The sequence below is a fragment of the Apium graveolens genome, chromosome 3 (assembly GCF_009905375.1).
Source record: "Apium graveolens cultivar Ventura chromosome 3, ASM990537v1, whole genome shotgun sequence".
NCBI classification, from domain to species: Eukaryota; Viridiplantae; Streptophyta; class Magnoliopsida; order Apiales; family Apiaceae; genus Apium; species Apium graveolens.
The window spans coordinates 295235443-295254071 of NC_133649.1; the positions used below are offsets into that span (position 1 = coordinate 295235443).

The following is an 18629-nucleotide window of genomic DNA, read 5'->3' on the forward strand; positions in this document are numbered from 1 at the left end:
ATTTCATCATCGATTTCTCCTCCTTTTATTGAATTGGGAAGCATCCTCAGGAGTTGTTCAAGTTGTGCTGTAATTGATCCAACACTACTTGAGAAAAACCCTACATCACTCTAATATTGACCTTGTGCATTTGCTGCAACTCTGTGTCCAACAGTACTGCCTCTTCCTTTATTCCATTTTTGCTGATTGTTGTTATTGAATCCCCTTCATTTTCCTTTAGATGAACTTTGTCCCTGAGGCTTTGCTTTAGGCTGCCAGCTTGGAAAGCACTACAGTCCAACATTTGTCAGTCATATGACCTGCTTTACCATAAGCTGTGCACTGTATAGAAGGTATGGATTGAGCATTAGAAGATACTCCCCCGTGCTCTTACTAAACATTGCTGATGTTTCTGTATCTTCTCTTACATGACCAAGAACTTCTCTTTGTGCCTCTTCCTGTTCAAGATAGCTACATGTTGTTTCCACAGATGGAAGATTAGGAATCATGAGAAGTTGACTCCTTTGTGCCCCGTAGATCTCATCAAGACCATTCAAGAACTGAAATAACTTATGTTGTTCTTTTTGTTGTGTGAGAGCACTAACAAAATTTATGACTTCTGTTGACATAGTTTTGATAGCAGGTAATACATTAAGAGATTCAAGCTCTTCCCATAATGTCCTCATCTGAGTATAATACTCACTAATATGCTTCCCTTGTTGTCTGCTTTCATAAAGATCTTTGTTGATCTTGTACTTTCTAGATCCATTAGTGAGTGCAAACCTTTGTTCAAGGTTATTCCAAATTTGATATGCACTGCTAACGAACATTATTGACTTCTTGATTGATTCTGAAACAGAACCAAATATCCATGAGATTATCATATTGTTACATGTGTCCCAAGCTTCACCCTTTACTGTATCAGTGTCATCCCTGGTTATAGTACCAGTCACAAACCCTAACTTTCTTTTTGAAGAGAGAGCTATTTCCATTGATCTCTTCCAGGATCTATAATTTGAGGATCCTTGAAGTTTGTCTATGACCATAAAATTATTTCCATCCGAGGGATGTAAATACAAGGGACTGGTTGCATCAATCGTAGTCGTTCTTCTTGAACCAGTTGCATCAGTTGTAGCCACCATAGCCATCCTTTCTCTTTGTGTTACTTAACCCAACCTGGCTCTGATACCATGAAAGCAAAGTAAAATAAACATAAACATGAAACAATATATGCAGAGAAAGGTTTTCATTCATTCATTATCTTGTGTCCCTTCACAATGCATTGTTTAGACTCTTATAGAGATCACAGTCCTTTTCATCCTAGACAGTTGACTATATTTGGACTATTACCACACCAAGAAAAAAGTAATTAACGTCCATACAAGACCACTGCAGTACTACAGCTGCTCATTTGTTTCTACTAGGATCAATCTAGAATCATGTGCTAACAGGTGCACAACTATATGGACCGGGCAAAAGTAATTAACGTCCATACAGGACCACTGCAGTACTATAGCTGCTCATTTGTTTCTACTAGGATCAATCTAGAATCATGTGTTAACAGGTGCACAACTATATGGACTAGGCTTAATTTAATTAACTTAGATAAATGGGCCTTGGCCCTTAACAAGTTGATGTCTCCATCGTCAAATATATTGATTAACAAATCTATTACCCCATTGTTCTCCCATATTTCCATCAAATCCATCACTTTTCCCTGCCACTTTTATTCATCAACTTCCAATCACAACTTCATATCTTACCGCATACCCTATTTTCATGTACCCGACATCTCATTTTTGATTATACCTATATATATTGGTAGGCCTACGACCATTAGGGGTGTGCATTCGGTTCGGTTAACCGATAACCGTACCGAATAACCGAAATTAATTCAGTTTGGTTAACCAATCTTCAAAATTCGGTTCGGTTTTCGGTACAAAAATTTGCGAAATTCGGTTTTTCGGTAATTCGGTTATTAACCGCGGTTAACCGGAAAACCGAATTAATAACCGATTTTTAATAAAAATAAAAATATTTATTATTAGTAGTAATACAACCACATAAGTTAATAAAATATATACTCTCCTCAATATCATGTCTCCTCTCTTCGGTCTTCTCACTGGGCCGACGAACAAATACTTATAGATACGCAGTTACACACAATGTCGCGACTGCAGTACAACTTCAGCCTTAAACATCAGTAGCACAACAGATTTCTTTCTTGATAACCATATGACTATCTTGAGTAACTGTAGTGATTTTTTCTCACATTTCCTGTGAATTTTCATTTGGTCACCACTTCTGCTTTTACATACTCAAGCTTAATACTTATGTATAATAGGTGCAATTTCTGTTTTTTTGCAATTTCTGGATTTTTTTTCCTAAATTCGGTTTAAAATTTCGATTTTCGGTTCTAACCGAATTATTAAGTTCGGTTTCGGTTAAAAACCGAATATATTTCGGTTAGGTTTTCGGTAGAGGTTTTTGCACTATTTCGGTTTCGGTTAACCGAAAAAAAAATCGGTTTCGATTTCGGTTAATCGAATGCACACCCCTAAAGACCATCTCCAATACATGCTCGACTCCTGCATTGGAAACCGTGAAAGAGATCCAAGTTAAAATTTATGTGTTGGAAAAAAAGAAAAAAATTGGTGAGTCTCACGTTCTCAGGCTCAACCAAGTGTGCACCTACTGTCCTTTATATTATTTTTTTATTCATTTAAAATGTCGGAAGAGATTTACCAAAAACATATAATAATATAGTTGGGTGGGGTCAAATATTGGTCGTACCTAGTTATGTATCGGAGCAATTAAGCCCAGCTCCTTTTTTGCTTGTTTGGCAGTAAGAAAAGAACCCACAAAAAAGAAGAAATGAGCTTTACATTGAAGATGGTATAAGTACTGCCCGCTTGTTGCATTTTCTTCAAATTTAATACTTACTTGGTCCCTCTTAATTGTTATACCGCTTGTTGCATTTTCTTCAAATCTAATACTTACTCGGTCCCTCTTAATTGTTATCGTTTCTAAAAGAGTGTCCGACACGCATTTTAAGATGAATAAAAAGTATAGTTCTATAATTTTTTTTAAAATTTTCTTTTTCTGAATAAAAGTTTAAAGATTCTATTTTTATTCAGAAAAAAGAAAATTTAAAAAAAATATAAAACTATACTTTATATACATCTTAAAATGCGTGTCAGACACTCTCTCAGAAACGATAACAATTGGCCGAAACAAGAGTAATTTGCAATACTTAACTTCCTACCTCAACCGCCACATTATTACGATCCAAAAACGCACTCGTCTTCTCGACATTTATAATTATAAATATAAATTTGTCCGATCAAGGCAAGAAAAAAGATAAACTAAAGTTAATTTTTTTTTCGAGAAAACTAATTTTTGGGAAAAGTTAAATAAATAATTGAAGGACACTCCTCGAAATTTATAATTATAAATATAAATTTGATCGACCAAGCCAAGTGTTAGCTGTAGGCCCAATAAGGCCTTACGAGCGAAGGCCCGTTGGACGATAGAGCCATTGGGCCGAAGGCCCACCAGGCCCATAAGCCGAAGGCCCACGGAGAACCTCAGGCCAACGCCCATTCTTCTTCAGGACCGTTGGAAAGGAGAAGAAGCATAACGCCCAATTTTCACTCCCTCCTTAATGATGACTAACGTAAGATACATTCATGTTAAAGTTGGGTATAAAACCCCTTGGAAAGTAAGACAACACACAAAGTTTCTCACAAACACTCCGCTTCTCTTGTATTATTTACCTCACCTTTACAACCAGATTTTTATTCTCACGTCGGAGGTGAATCGGGGGTACAAACCCTCGCATTCTCTTCACTTTCAGGTATTGGCCGAAGCCATCTTCAAGGCAGCCGAAGCCTGTTCAAACACCCGAAGGAATCTGGGCGTAACACCAAGAAAAATAAATAAATTAAAGTTAAAGAAAATTTCGAGAAAACTAATTTTTGAGAAAAAATAAATAAATAATAATAAAATCACTTGTATTCACGACTGTGACACGTAGGCAGAGTATGAACTATGAATCTACCTCGACAATATTTATATTCCAATTACGTGTGGTTCCTTGAAAATATCAAACTATTTTCTTATTTGTTGTTTCTGGGATTAAACAATTGGTTCATTTTTTATATTAACGGCTGGAACTCCGATAATTTTGCAATTTGGTGCAAACATTTCAAATCTCTATTGTGACAAAATAACAGAGCAATATAGAGATTGAGGATATACACACAGTTACAGATATATACATACATGGGATCAGCAGCAAAGATCTGGAACGCCATGGAAGCTGAGGTTGCTGGAGATGGCTCCAACTCTGATATTCCTCATTCTTCTCTCACCGTCGATCACACTCTCTCTCTCCCCGATATGAAACCTCGCATCGTGTAATTTTCAAATCTCTCTCTCTCTCTCTCTCTCTCTCTCTCTCTCCCTCTCTCCCTCTCTCCCTCCCTCTCTCCCTCTCTCTCTCTCTCTCCCTCTCTCCGTGTAATCTCTCTCTCTCTCTCTCGCTCTCTCTCTCCTCCCTCTCGGTACTCTCCCTCCCTCCCTCTCCTAGCTTAGGAATAGCCTTCTGTATTTCATTTCATTTCTGTTTTTGCAAATTGTTCGAAAAATCTAGATTGACATTATTGATTTAACATGCTTAATTTATTATTTTCTTAGAATGATGTTTAATTTGCTTTTTGTTCCCTAAAATTATTTAATCTTAGTTTACTTATTTGTAATTTGCTTTAGGTTCTCTATGCATTGTATAAGCTCTGAGGTTAAGTTCTAGTGAAGTAATTGCTATATCTGGATTAGTTTGAATTACATCTTGTTGTTCGATATCATGTTCACATAGTTAACATATAATATTCCACCTGATTATTAACGAATACGATATCAGTATACTAATGAATACAATATCAATATACCTCCAAACTTGTTGATTAACGTACTTACCTCCACAGCTTTTTTAAATCTCTATTGTATTGTTATGATTAGGAAGTATAGTGGCTTGTAGTTATAATGTAAGCAAGCATTGTGATGTCAGGAGAATAAATAGTACTAGAAATAAGGTTGATTTTAGATTCCAGTTTTTCCTCTCCCCCACTCGGTGTCTTTTTCTAGCGTTATTTTGGATCTGATTTGAGTTAAAATTATAATATGTTATTTTGGTAATAATCAACTTATTGGTTTCTTCTTGCACTCTAACATGTTTGATGGTGGGGTGGAATATTTAAACAGAGAGCTATACAAGGATCTGTTCAAAAATTGGTCAAATAAAGACGAGTCAGATTTCTCTATTGAGACGGTGTCCGGTGGCATCACAAATCTCTGTGGGTAGTTTTTGTTTATATATATATATATATCAATTGATGGTTTATGATAATTTATTTCCTTTCCTTCCATATTTTTGCTGTTTTCCTATAAATATCGCTATAGCAACTCTATTTTTCAGTAACTTGCATAAACAAGAACTTTTTAATTATCCGCAATCTCAATCACATGTCTCTTCCAACTCCAAGTTTATCAATATATATTATATAAATATATATTTTACTTGCAGTGCTGAAGGTATCCATTAGAGAAGATAATGGAAGCACGATATACATGACACTCAGATTGTATGGCCCAAATACTGAATATGTTATAAATCGGGAACGTGAGCTGCAGGTGTGTTGCCAAGGTTTTGGTTACAGTAGTGCAATTATATGTGTCCACATGCCTTATCATATCCTCTCTCTTTTTAGTTTGGGGGGGGGGGGGTTCAGTACTTATTATACCCTATAAATATTTAGTTCAATACTATTTTTTACGAAATAGTAAATTGATAGGTTTATGGTGCAAAAAGCCTTCCCTTTTTCTGCATACCGTGTCCTTTTGTGGATCACTAAGCATAACCATGAGTAATAAAATATTAAAAAGTTTCCCGTGCAATGTTTTCTTTTGGTATATGTATATATATCATGTTAAGTTAAGTTAAATGGTGTTACTTTGGCATCATTGATAGTTTAGATGTAATATTACACCTTATGTTCTTTCTAGGCCATTCAATACCTCTCAGCTGCAGGATTTGGTGCCAAGTTGCTTGGAGTTTTCGGAAATGGCATGGTTCAGTCATTTATACATGCTCGTACCTTGGGCCCCTTAGGTACAATAAGCATTCTATTTTCTATGATGGTATTTTTTTTACTGAAATTATATACTACCTTCTTCGTTAAATATGCTTGCTAGCTTGACAAGTTGTTGCTCTAATTTCTTAACAGACATGAGAAAGCCAGACCTAGCTGCGAAAATTGCAAAGCAACTTCGTAAATTCCACCAGGTGGAAGTTCCAGGTTCTAAAGAGCCTCAATTGTGGAATGATATTTTCAAGTTTTTCAAGCAAGGTCCCTATTTCACTTTATGTTGTATCAGACTTGACCTATTTTTCCTTCCAAAGAACTAATTTTCGATTAATTCTGTATCATATTGATTATGTTACCTCCTGTGGTCCATTTTTTGATACTTGCAGCATCCAATCTCAAGTTTGATGACAATGAGAAGTGTAAAAAGTATGAAACAGTGAATTTCGAAGAGATACATACCGAACTTGTTACGCTCAAGGTATGTTTTAATTGCATTTTGAGCAATGACCTGATTCCCCCCCCCCCTCTTTTTATTCATCTCACGAGTCAAGTTTACTCATCTTTTTTTGATCATGTGATGTATAATAAAAAATAAAGTATTCTACTTCTTCTACTGAAACAGTGCCCTCTTCCCTGTATAATTGATTCATACATCTGGTTCTCTCGTGGAAATTGTCAAGCAGTTTTGATGTGTTAGCGTGTTACTAGCTAATATGCTGAATTGTTCTTTTTTGCTTAGCATACATCAACTCAAATATGTCTGAACAGTAATTTTTTTTACTTCATGTCTTTTAGCTTACTGTATCTCTTATGTTAGTACCAGTAACAGTCTTTACTGTTCATGGTAGCAGCAATGAGAGCCATCTATGTAATCTTGTCGATATTGTTAACCTGAGCACAAAATTATGTCAAAATGTAATGAGCTATATATTGAATATAGAATTATCAGTTCTATACTATGGTTTATTGCTTCGCAAACAATCTTGATCAAGTCTACTTTACTATAAGTGCCTAGAGCTCAATAAGTATATATGTATATGTGTGTGTGTGTGTGTGTATTACAGTTGGTCACTGTTTTCTTCTTCTAGGTTCTTAACAATTTAATCTAGCAGATAGTATCTACTTACACAATTAGGTTTCCAATTGGCAAAAACAGTCTTGCTTGTGTGGCCAAACTTCACAAGGATTGTCTACGGGGAAATTGGTTATGCTTTCAGTAACTCGCATATTTTCTGTAGCTGATAAGTGCTATTATACATGAGATGATTGTACTTAATGTGGTATACATAATGTCTTCTTAAACATTAATATATAACAATAATTTTAATGTTACAAAAAACTGAAGCCCTGTTACCGTAGAATGGTTGCATTCAATTGTTTAATTAAAAAGAAAAATCAAAGTCTAGTTTTGTTTCAGGGTCACGTGTTTGTGATTTTGTGTTGACACTTTCAGAGAACTTAGTTTTATTTGTGGAGAATTGTTTGGTGAATTTGGGACAGGATTTGACAGGTCGTCTTAATGCTCCCGTGGTGTTTGCTCATAATGACTTGCTTTCTGGGAATCTGATGCTTAACGATGATGAAGGTATGATACATTACCTTCCTCTGTTACTTGTAACATCGTGCTCTTTAATACTAGAATTAATATGTCCGCCGTTCCCAATATGTCTCTAGTCTATGTTCTCCTGGAATCACCTTTTTTTGTTATGTGAAATGAAGTACATAAATCTCATTTCAGTCCAATTCTAAAGCATATGTTCGATGCATAAATCCATTTTGTTTACAATTCATTTTTAAATGTTTGTAATGAGATGATGAGATATTGACACAAAATTGTACTATAATATACCCTTACATCTAGTGCACCTGTGCTAACTCTTTCATTTTATTGTTGCTGCAAGCATATAGTTGAAATTCCTCTTGAGTATATAGGGCTTCATCACACTAACTGTTTTTTTCACTGATGTCTAGAAAAACTTTATTTCATTGATTTTGAGTACGGATCATACAGTTACAGAGGCTTTGACATTGGAAATCACTTCAACGAATATGCTGGTTACGACTGTGACTACAGCTTGTATGCTATCTTTTCCTAAAAAATTATGTTATGGTCAATGCTTTTCCGAAATAAATTTGAATTCTTAGCATGCTGTTAATATAGGTACCCAAACAGGGATGAGCAGTATCAATTTTTTAAGCATTATTTGAAACCCGACAAACCCCAAGAGGTATGTGAGGGTAGAGCACAATTATTTTGATTTTGAGATTTCTTGTCTCATTATTCTGCTTCATAGATATAGTTCAGTACTCTTAAGGTGGTTTCGGGTAGCTTATTAACTGTTAATAATCATCTTTTAAAAAGCATCAAGTGTTTGGTATATATTTTAGCGGTTTAATGTAAAAAAACTTACTAGCTAGGGAAAAAAATAATCTTATTTCCTTTTCTTTTTTGCTAAAGTTTAAATTCTTATTACTTATAAATATATTTGAGCAATCAAAATCAATAGTCACTATTTGAAGTGATTCCACAGCATCTATTAAAAACATGTTGAACCTTAGTTAATTAGTTTTATTTGTATCGAACCAGGTCAGGTACATTTTTTGAAATTAATTAAAAAAACTATGAGCTTTTTGTTAAAGAGTATACAGTGACATTTTCTAAATAAGTAAAACTTAATATAAGTAGAGTTTAATACTTCCATTACAGGATAACATGGTGACATTTTTGTAATTAACTGGAATTCTCTATAGTGGAATACAGTATAATGTTCCGAGTGGTTTAATCGAGCCCCATAGGGAGAGTTGGGTTAAGTGAAACGCTTTATATGGAATAAGTGGCCACTACGATATAAAACCTCAAAATTGGCCAGCAAGTCGAGGAAAACCAAAAGAATGGTTAAATTTCAGTTTTTTGCTATTAGAGACCTGTTAGTTATTGCATTAATTGCGATATTAAATATATGTGTTGGTATTCAATTGCCCACATTGTTCAAATGTCTCTGCCCTGTTCTTCGGTAATAATGTATGAAAATGTATCTTAAGAAGTTAGCATTGTTTTGACAAACATGTTTTAATTTTAAATAAAGAACTATAATTCCATAGAACTAGTTCATTTTATGAGATTATAATACCTTCTCTTACCAAGTATAAGAATCCTTTATAAATGAACTAAAAAGATGATTGAAATGTGGTTATATGGAATGATAGTCATTTAAGATAAATAAGGTAATTGTCTGGGGACTATAATCCTTAAAACAAACATAGCTCTTGGTTCACATGTTACATGCATCGACACTATTTCACTAAATAAAGTGCTAGCTAATGTTAAATTGTTGCACATTCATTCTAATAGGTATCGGATAAGGATCTGGAAGAATTATACATCGAGACAAATTGTTACATGCTAGCTTCACACATGTACTGGGCATTGTGGGCATTGATCCAGGTATGTATTTATATTCTGAGTTTGCTCAGGAATGACCGATGAGAATGGACACTTAACTTTTTATTTTAGGGGTAAAAACATGCCAAATTTTTTTAAATATTGTCGAGTATGAGTTGAATGCATATTCATAATAGGCACAACCAAATTTTCTAATCTTATCAGCAATTTGGTTTTACCTGTCAGGCAAAGATGTCTCCTATCGACTTTGATTATCTTGGTTATTTCTTCCTGCGATATGATGAATTTAGAAGGCAGAAGGAGAAGTGCTTATCTCTTGCAGAGTCTTACCTATCAAAAAATGGAAGCGGGTAAAAGTTGACTAACCGCATGCTATTTGTTTGTTTGTAGATCATAGATGCTCCAACAAGTGATTTTTTTGTATAAATTTCAACATTCTACCCGTACTATATTATTAGGTAGTCTCACAATTTGTATATTGTGACCATTTATTTGTTGATTTGTGCCCTTGCTGTCAACTTCTGTCTTATTTTATCTATTTTATTTTATTTCTTTGATTTTTGGCTTGCCTACCACTTGAATATAGTACACTCGTATATATGTTCTACAGTCAATATTTGTGTATATTTCAATAATTCAGAATCAGTTGAAATACATATGTTTCTCTTTAAACATTTAGGCTTTCCTTTTAAACCTAAATGTAAGATTTGGTTGTGTATTAAATATTTAAAAATATAATGTTTCTTTATGTACAACTAGTAGTTCATAAACATAGACTATTCAAGTACGCTCGTCTATACAAATTTGTGAACAACCCATAAACCAAATGAAAACAGCAAGTTAAAAAAGGTAACCCGCAACCAATATGTATTTAAAAAATTGAACATGGCCAAATTTCAATCTTGAACAGAGATTTGACCCATGATCAAACCTGCTGTCTTGTGACTTGCCGAGCTTGAGCAGAACGATTTGAGCTACAGCCCTAAATATTACTACGACCTTACAGGGATATTATTGCCAATAAAAACAAAAGAAACACATTGGTATGAACCACTCCAGAACTTGATTTGAGTCGGTCAACATCATTAACATAAATTTAGATTAATATTCAATTTCTAAGGTGTCGTACAAAAAAGAGCACATCAGCACAGCGCGACTAGAACTCTGTTGTAATGGGCGGGAGAGTAGTATAACTAACCATTTTCCAGATCAAGACACCGAACCATCATTTAAGCCAAAAATAAGACACTATAAACTACAACATACGGGACACAACCTGCCAATGAAACAGCATTACACACTTTCTTTCACAAGCCTGTGCACGTAAAAAAGTGCACATCAATGATTACCACCCCCACTGCACAGGCTAACCAAGTCCAGCAATGTCGAGTATAACATATCCAAAGACAAGTGACCCAAGAATTTTCTATTGTCGGTCTCTGAAATTTCTGACTGAAGTTTACCTTCCTCTGTAAATCCATCATCCATCACCAACCACCAGGAAATGCACCCAATGCTATCTTCAGGGTTAACATGTGCAACAAGACCAAGGGTCTCACCCTGCTCTAGTTCAAAGGACAAGCACAAGAAGTCCCTATTTGCTTTAATACCCACCATTAGAGCTTCAGCATGAAGCCATCGAATGATTTGGCTAGCAACCTAGATGTGATAATCATATGAATTAAGCACTGCAATGAAAACATGACCTTGCAAGGTACATGACATGGGCATCACTTTAATCAATTTACAGACATTTTACATACGAGCATTTCATGTTTTCATTAGTGTCTGTATTTTGATGAGAAAATATGACTAGATTCTACTACACATGAAGTAATAATCAAATACTCAACAAGAAAACCACATGCTCAAATAGGTAAGGAGCACAGGTTAAAAGGGATAACCATATGCTCAACTGGATAATGCTAACTATTAGGCAAAGTACGCATAATAGAGTTGAAACAATATTTCCTTAAGTTCACCCGAAGAAGACAACAAACAATCAACAGCAGATTCACTAAAATCCAACTTAAGTGTAACACTTGCTTGAAGTTCTGCATTAAATTAAAACAATTTCAGCTCTGCTACAACACTATAACAGACATACCTGTTGCAGAAGTATCATTGGAAGATCTGCCAAATCACAGTCATATCTGTTTATAGAGCATATTCTTTCAGAGGTGCCTTTAAACAGGCCAACAACATTTGGAGCACCTTCCCCTTCCACCTTGATGCAATCATCATTCACCAGCACTTTAGTTCGGAATTGTGTCTTAACCTTCTTTTCAGATATCTGGGCTTGACAACTTGCATGAATAATAGACTGAGGAACATCCACTGAGAGTGTCCACGAGGATGTCCGAGAATTCCAAGTTGGATGAGATATCAAATGAACATACGGAACCCTGGAAACCTTCAGGTATCAAAGAAAAATATTCTACTCTCAATTATACATAATATTTTAATTCTATTTTATTCTCAGCAAATTTCATCTATGTAGAAAAACATTATATTGAAAAATATTTAATACACATTCATTAAAGAAACTGGTACCAGATCGTCCAGTGCTTTAAGTATTTTATTTGAGAAAATCCTGTGAGCCACGGACATGCAGAAATGACCAAGCAGATTTGTTGTAGGTGGACCAGAATGCATTTTACCACCAGAAGTTGTTCTCTTCTTTGCTTGTACAAACACTTGCTCGTGAAACGTTTGTTGAAGGAAAATTTCGCAACTTACTCTATTGGGAAGGACAGTCTTCTTTGTAAGATCTTTTGTTTTGTTTTTTGCATTAGAATCATCGAAGAATTCAGAAGTTACAAGTGCACTTTCTAAATTCTGATAGTCTACACTATCAACCATGTGATCCCCTTGTTTGGGCGTCATAAGTGAAATGAACACAGAGGCTCCTTGAGTTAGGTTCAATTCTAAATAATTTTCTCGTATTCCAGTAACATTTACACCTAATGATGGGTTGAATGCCTCACGGTTCACCAGGTCAAATACCTGAAGAGCGTTGATGAAAGCGATAAATAAGAGTAAATAGCATTATGCAGGGTATACAAAAGCAAATAATCTTACTTGTTCATCAAAGATGGCCCTGTGAACCTCACGGAGGACAGCATGTTTATTCTTGACACAATCATCATCGCTCTCAGGTTCTTTATTAGACTCTCCAGAAGGGTCTGGATCTGACCCTACAATTTTTATTCTACTTGCTCGAGTTGCAGTACTATCAGAATTTTCACATAGAAATCCAAAATGAAGAGTGCGGCCTGCTTTTGGTGGTAAATTAAGAGCCAGCATTCCTGCTGCATCATGCTCGACCCGGACTGTGGATATGGTAGAGGGGCGAAACGAAGCTGTTGGATCATACAAAGAATTGTCGAAAAGGTCAATAAAGAAGCCTTCATTGCCGGGAGAAGCGGCCGAGCGGTGCCGCTTAACTTTCCAGTTCTGTTGCAGCCTATAGGGTAATCAAATACAACTTGGGTATGAGATGATATTCTAAAATCACACCTGACTACAACATTCCTACATACATTGTGATCTTAAACTTTTTTTCACTGCCATGTTGATTGAACAATACAGAAGCAACCAGAAAATGAATTAACTACATAGTATACTCCCATCCCATGAGCTTGACATTTACAAGTAATATTTATATTAACTTTTTAAGATGTACCATTAATTCATTATCTAATGTCTAAATTTACCACAAAGAAAGGCCATGGGAGACTCGTATTAAAACAACAGAGCAGATATGTATCACATGCTCACCTTATTAGAGCACCATAGAATCTGGCTTCCCTTGCAATCTGCTGTTCCAGTCCTTTAGCAGACTGCTTAAAGTATTTCCCAAGATGCTGTATGCAGGAAAAATATAGACATAATTAAATCCATTAAGTTCATATGTCAGTGGTAAAATCAAGAAAATGGTAAAATAAGTGGTCCCACAATTAAAAAATTCAGCTAACTAGGTATGTGGGTTGACAATGGAATCAACTGATAAATAAGAGGTTATAAAGATTTTTGTTCAATCGGTAGCATTAAATATCTTATCATTCCAGAAAATTACCCGGTAGCACTGCAATTTTGTTGCTGTAGAAACAGCAAGATCAGATAACAGCTCATTAGGTAATTGTTTTGGCCTGGTCATACCAGCCACCGTTACTGCGTCATTAACCTCAACCTATTCATAACCAATCAAAACAATGTCACGAAGGATCAAATACATATTTCTCATAAAATCTTTCACATCCATTCAGGTGCAAAGGTTTTACATCAAAAAGTAACTACGCACCACTTTCCACATTATTAGTTACAAAACAATCTTATGACTTGCATAAAATAGGATTCCACGATGTAAACAAATCTACCAATGGACACACAATATAAAATAAAACTTGAAAAAACCAGTTCAAAAATTTCGACTCATATTGACAACAGTGTATCACGAAATTGAAGAATAATATCACATAAAACAACACTAACGAAAACACCAAATAGTGGCTACACGACAACATCAAACACTAATTAAGTAAATAAAAAAAATCCAATCCTAAAATTCACCAATATCCAGCAAAACAAATTTAATTTAACACGCAAAACAGCTAATTAATTCAAAAAATTACCTAACTATTAAGCACAACAGACAAAACAAATAAACGAGAAATGGAAGTAGAACAACATCACATAAAACAACACCAACGAAAACACTCTATAGTAGCTACACGACAACATCAAACACTAATGAAAATGAATTCATAAAAGATTCCATCAAAATTCACCGGTTTCCGACAAAATCAATCTAATTAAACAAACGACAACAGCTAATTAATTCAAACATATATGACCTAACAAAAAAGCACAATATACAAAAAAAAACGAGAAATGGCAGTGGAGAGAAACAATTAATAAGATCGATAATGAATGACAGCCCAATCTAATCAAACAAACTACAACAACTAATTAATTCAAACATATATGACCTAACAATAAAGCACAATATACAAAAAAAAACGAGAAACGGCAGTGGAGAGAAACAATGTTAATAAGATCGATAATGAATGACAGCCCAATCTAATCAAACAAACTACAACAACTAATTAATTCAAACATATATGACCTAACAATAAAGCACAATATACAAAAAAAACGAGAAACGGCAGTGGAGAGAAACAATGTTAATAAGATCGATAATGAATGACAGCCCAATCTAATCAAACAAATGACAACAGCTAATTAATTCAAACATATACGACCTAACAATAAAGCACAATATACAAAAAAAAACGAGCAATGGCAGTGGAGAGAGACAATGTTAATAAGGAGTAGATAATGAATGACGGCGCAATCTAATTCAACACACGAAACAGCTAATTAATTCAAACAAACACTACAAATAAACGAGAAATGGCAGTGGAGAACAAACAGTGTTAATAAGATCAATAATCACGGAAAGCTCCTGATGAGCCGATTGCAGGTTCTCGACAAGGCTCTTCCACGGCCAGGGCTTAGTAGCATCCTTAGAACTACTACTACTACCAGCATTATCTTTCTTCTGTTTCTTAGCTGAATCTTCTCTATCAACCGCCCACCCGAAATCGATTCGATGAATCAAATTCAATCGCCTCTCTTCGTATCCAACATCACTACACATACACATACACAAACACAAACATATAAATAAATTTATTAACAATTTAATTTAATTCAAAACAGATATACATACACAATTAGATACAATTGAGTATTTTACCTCGGGAATCGTTCGACTCCGTTCTCTTCGAGAGCTTCTAAGCGCTTAATTGGAAGCTTATCGATGGAGATTTCTAGGGTTCCGTCCATTTTTTGGTTCTCCGATCAAAGCTCTAGAAGTGACTCAGATGCCTCGCCTGCACTATTTGGTATATTTTTCTTTTTCTGTATTTTTATATTTATAAATATTTTACATAATAACAAAATTTAAAAAGTAATTTTGTTAAAATACATCTTAAAATAATTCATTTATAATTTTTTGATGTCTTTCTGGATACTCGAAAAAATGACAAAAATAACTCATTTTTTAAAAATTAACAAAAATAACCATTATGAAAAAAATGGTCAATTTTAACCGATAGAATACTGAATTGGTATCTCAATTTGTATAAGATACCGCACTGGTAGTTGATTATTTCATATATGGTATACTCCACTGAAAGTTGGGTCTCCGTCGACTAAAGTGACCAACTTTTCGGAAGTCATTTTTATTAATTTAATATAAAAATAGGCTAAACTTATCATTCACCCGAAATACTCAAGTTGCCACTTTTTTTTAAAAAAAATATGGTGAAACCTTTTATAACTTATATATAACATGAAATGTAATTAAACAAGGAAAATATTGTTTTATATGCATTTTTTTTGTTTTCGGAGTAAAGGTTGAGTGAAAATATCAAATTGCACCCCTCATTTCAATAAACGTCTTCAAAAATATTTAGCTTTTGAAAGATGGATATACTAATAATGTAATATGTCCATGTGTTTTTATTAAAAGGACAAAATTGGGATTTACTATCATTGTTGTCTATGTTGATATTTTAAACATCATTGGAACTCCAAATGAACTCCATGAGACGATTGGATATTTGAAAAGAGAGTTTGAAATGAAGGATTTGGGTGAAACAAAACTCTGACTTGGTTTTCAAGTTGAACATTTATCTAAAGGAATCTTTATCCACCAGTCTTTATATATTGAAAAGATTCTTAAACGGTTTATTATGGATAAAGCATATCCTATGAGTACACCTATGGTTGTACGTTCACTAGAAAAGAACAAGGATCCATTCCGTCCAAGAGAAAATGGAGAAGAACTTCTTGGTCCAGAAGTACCATATCATAGTGCCATTGGTGCGCTAATGTATCTTGCCAATTGCACACGTCATGATATTGCATTTTCTGTTAATCTATTAGCAAGACATAGTTGTGCTCCAACTCGAAGACATTGGACTGGTGTGAAACAAATATTTAGATATCTTCGAGGAACAATGGATATGGGTTTATTTTATGCTAAAGACTCACAAGTGGAATTAGTTGGTTATGCAGATGCAGGATATCAGTCTGATCCTCATAAAGGAAGGTCACAAACAGGTTATATATTCATGTATGGTGATACTGCAATATCTTGGCGCTCAATAAAACAGACTCTTGCAGCAACTTCTTCAAATCATGCTGAATTATTGGCCCTTCATGAAGCAAGTTGAGAATGTGTATGGCTGAGGTCTCTTGTTCACCATATTCGAGATTCATGTGGTCTTTCAGTCAATAAAAGAATTCCTACCAATTTGTATGAAGACAATGGAGCTTGTATCATTCAGACACGTGAAGGCTACATTAAAGGAGATCGGACAAAGCACATTGATCCAAAATTCTTCTTCACTCATGAACTTCAGCAAAGGGGAGAGATTGATGTTTGTCAGATTCGTTCATGTGAAAATCCAGCAGATTTGTTTACAAAATCACTTATCTTCGTTCGAGAAGTTGGTGCACAAAATTGGAATGCACAAACTTCGAGATCTATGTTGATATTCATAGTCATGTCAAAATGAGGGGGAGATATAATACACTCGTTGTTACACGAGCAACACATGTACTCTTTTTCCTTCACTATGGTTTTTCCCACAAGGTTTTTCCTAGTAAGGTTTTAATGAGGCATGTAGTTGTACGAGTCATCCAAGGGGGAATGTTATGATATTATTGTATGACTCTTAACTTTCTAGATGTCCTTTGACCTTTCACCTTTACCCCATTAATTGACACAAACTCTTGGCTTTTCACTTCTCAAGTAACCTATGTTTTAGAAGCCTATAAAAGGCTTGCATGTACATTATCGTGTGATATCAATAAACATGAAATCTTAAGTTTTTTCTTACTCTCTCTACTTTTATATTATATATTATATAACACCCTTCCTATTTTGTGTCGTCTTTTTTATTTTTTTACATTACTCTAAATAACAAAATTTTATTATTAATAAACTCAAATACTTGTTCAGTACCTAGATAACCGTGACAATATTCCTAATATGTGGATATGGTTTATCCAACATAACAACTTGTGTATTATTTTTAATTTTTTACTAACTATATTGGTCTCTCTGCTTAAAATAAATGATAACAACTCCACTGGACAGAGGGAGTAATATTTATATTTGTAAACTGTTTTTTAAAAATAACTTATCAAAATAGTATTAGTAGTATTCCCTCCGTACTAACCAACTATTATACTTTATTTTTAAACCATCTTCCTCATTTGTTTACATTTCGTGAAATATCAAATTTTATAAATTATAAAAATTTGACATTTTATTATTTTATTTTAAATTTTCTCACCCATCACCTAAAAAACGTGTTTTATTTCTTGAATATAGCCGGAAGCGGATCTTGGGGTTTACGGGGTCCTAGCCCCGGTTTTTATCCTTACTTCTTATTTTTCCCCTTTTTTTTACTTTTATTCTCCTTTTCTTTTATGTATGTTGACACACTCTTCCCAGCGTTTTAAAAATCAATCGGGATTAATCAACGATTAATAGTTGTTCGATAAAAAGTTGAACTGATTCAACAAAAACTAAGCCAAAATCGTTTTTTTACGAAAATCGGATTAATCAGTCAAAAATTGACCTCATTGGTAATTTTTTAAAAAATATCTAGAAAATTTTAAAAAAGAATTAGGAAAAATAATATTCTCGTATACGTAATTACTATTTTAAATAGTTAAATAATAAATTTTTCTAATTTTTCATCTAAAATTAACCTCAATTTCATAAGTTACATCTTAAAAATTATATTATTATAATAATATTACATATTTTAAATTTATTTGTATAAATATATAAAATAAATATATATATAATCAATAAAATAAAATAACTACATATATTATTATTTATAAATAAAAATAATATTAAATTAGTTCTGATTAATAATTCTGGTTAATCCCCGATTACCCAATTAATTCCTGAACAGTGCCTCTACTGACTAAATCCAATTCCTACTTTATACAACTGATAGGGAAGAAAATAAGGCCTGGGTATATAATTAATGTTGCATTAATCATATCAG

The 18629-nt window shown here is 34.0% G+C and overlaps 4 protein-coding genes across 4 annotated transcripts; 2 read left to right on the plus strand and 2 right to left on the minus strand.

The window, feature by feature from the left end:
* Positions 1-290: 290 nt before the first annotated feature.
* Positions 291-1127, minus strand: LOC141715225 (uncharacterized). The gene has a single exon (XM_074518700.1). The coding sequence runs from the start codon at positions 1125-1127 to the stop codon at positions 291-293; it is 837 nt and encodes a 278-aa protein (XP_074374801.1).
* Positions 1128-4085: 2958 nt separating this feature from the next.
* Positions 4086-10085, plus strand: LOC141713659 (putative ethanolamine kinase). The gene is made up of 11 exons (XM_074517168.1): positions 4086-4397; positions 5242-5333; positions 5564-5670; positions 6043-6148; positions 6264-6386; positions 6512-6603; positions 7626-7710; positions 8097-8202; positions 8287-8353; positions 9478-9570; positions 9754-10085. The coding sequence occupies exons 1-11, from the start codon at positions 4264-4266 to the stop codon at positions 9880-9882; spliced, it is 1134 nt and encodes a 377-aa protein (XP_074373269.1). The 5' UTR covers positions 4086-4263; the 3' UTR covers positions 9883-10085.
* Positions 10086-10610: 525 nt separating this feature from the next.
* On the minus strand, positions 10611-15442 carry LOC141713660 (mediator of RNA polymerase II transcription subunit 17). The gene is made up of 8 exons (XM_074517169.1): positions 15290-15442; positions 14963-15182; positions 13607-13720; positions 13309-13394; positions 12610-12994; positions 12082-12534; positions 11636-11941; positions 10611-11187 (listed from the first exon to the last, which is right to left on the minus strand). Exons 1-8 carry the CDS (start codon positions 15376-15378, stop codon positions 10867-10869), a joined length of 1974 nt encoding a protein of 657 aa, XP_074373270.1. The 5' UTR covers positions 15379-15442; the 3' UTR covers positions 10611-10866.
* Positions 15443-16289: 847 nt separating this feature from the next.
* On the plus strand, positions 16290-16772 carry LOC141715226 (secreted RxLR effector protein 161-like). Its single transcript, XM_074518701.1, has one exon. It carries the CDS (start codon positions 16290-16292, stop codon positions 16770-16772), a length of 483 nt encoding a protein of 160 aa, XP_074374802.1.
* The last annotated feature ends 1857 nt before the right edge of the window (positions 16773-18629 follow it).

Coding starts and splice junctions, on each gene's coding strand:
- LOC141715225 (XM_074518700.1), bottom strand. CDS start 1,127: ATGGCTATGGTGGCTACAACTGATGCAACTGGTTCAAGAAGAACGACT.
- LOC141713659 (XM_074517168.1), top strand. CDS start 4,264: ATGGGATCAGCAGCAAAGATCTGGAACGCCATGGAAGCTGAGGTTGCT. Junction 6,387..6,511: donor TTTCAAGTTTTTCAAGCAAG/GTCCCTATTTCA, acceptor TGATACTTGCAG/CATCCAATCTCAAGTTTGAT. Junction 9,571..9,753: donor CATTGTGGGCATTGATCCAG/GTATGTATTTAT, acceptor TTTACCTGTCAG/GCAAAGATGTCTCCTATCGA.
- LOC141715226 (XM_074518701.1), top strand. CDS start 16,290: ATGGATAAAGCATATCCTATGAGTACACCTATGGTTGTACGTTCACTA.
- LOC141713660 (XM_074517169.1), bottom strand. CDS start 15,378: ATGGACGGAACCCTAGAAATCTCCATCGATAAGCTTCCAATTAAGCGC. Junction 15,183..15,289: donor GGAGTCGAACGATTCCCGAG/GTAAAATACTCA, acceptor GTGTATGTGTAG/TGATGTTGGATACGAAGAGA. Junction 13,395..13,606: donor CAAAATTGCAGTGCTACCGG/GTAATTTTCTGG, acceptor TCCTGCATACAG/CATCTTGGGAAATACTTTAA.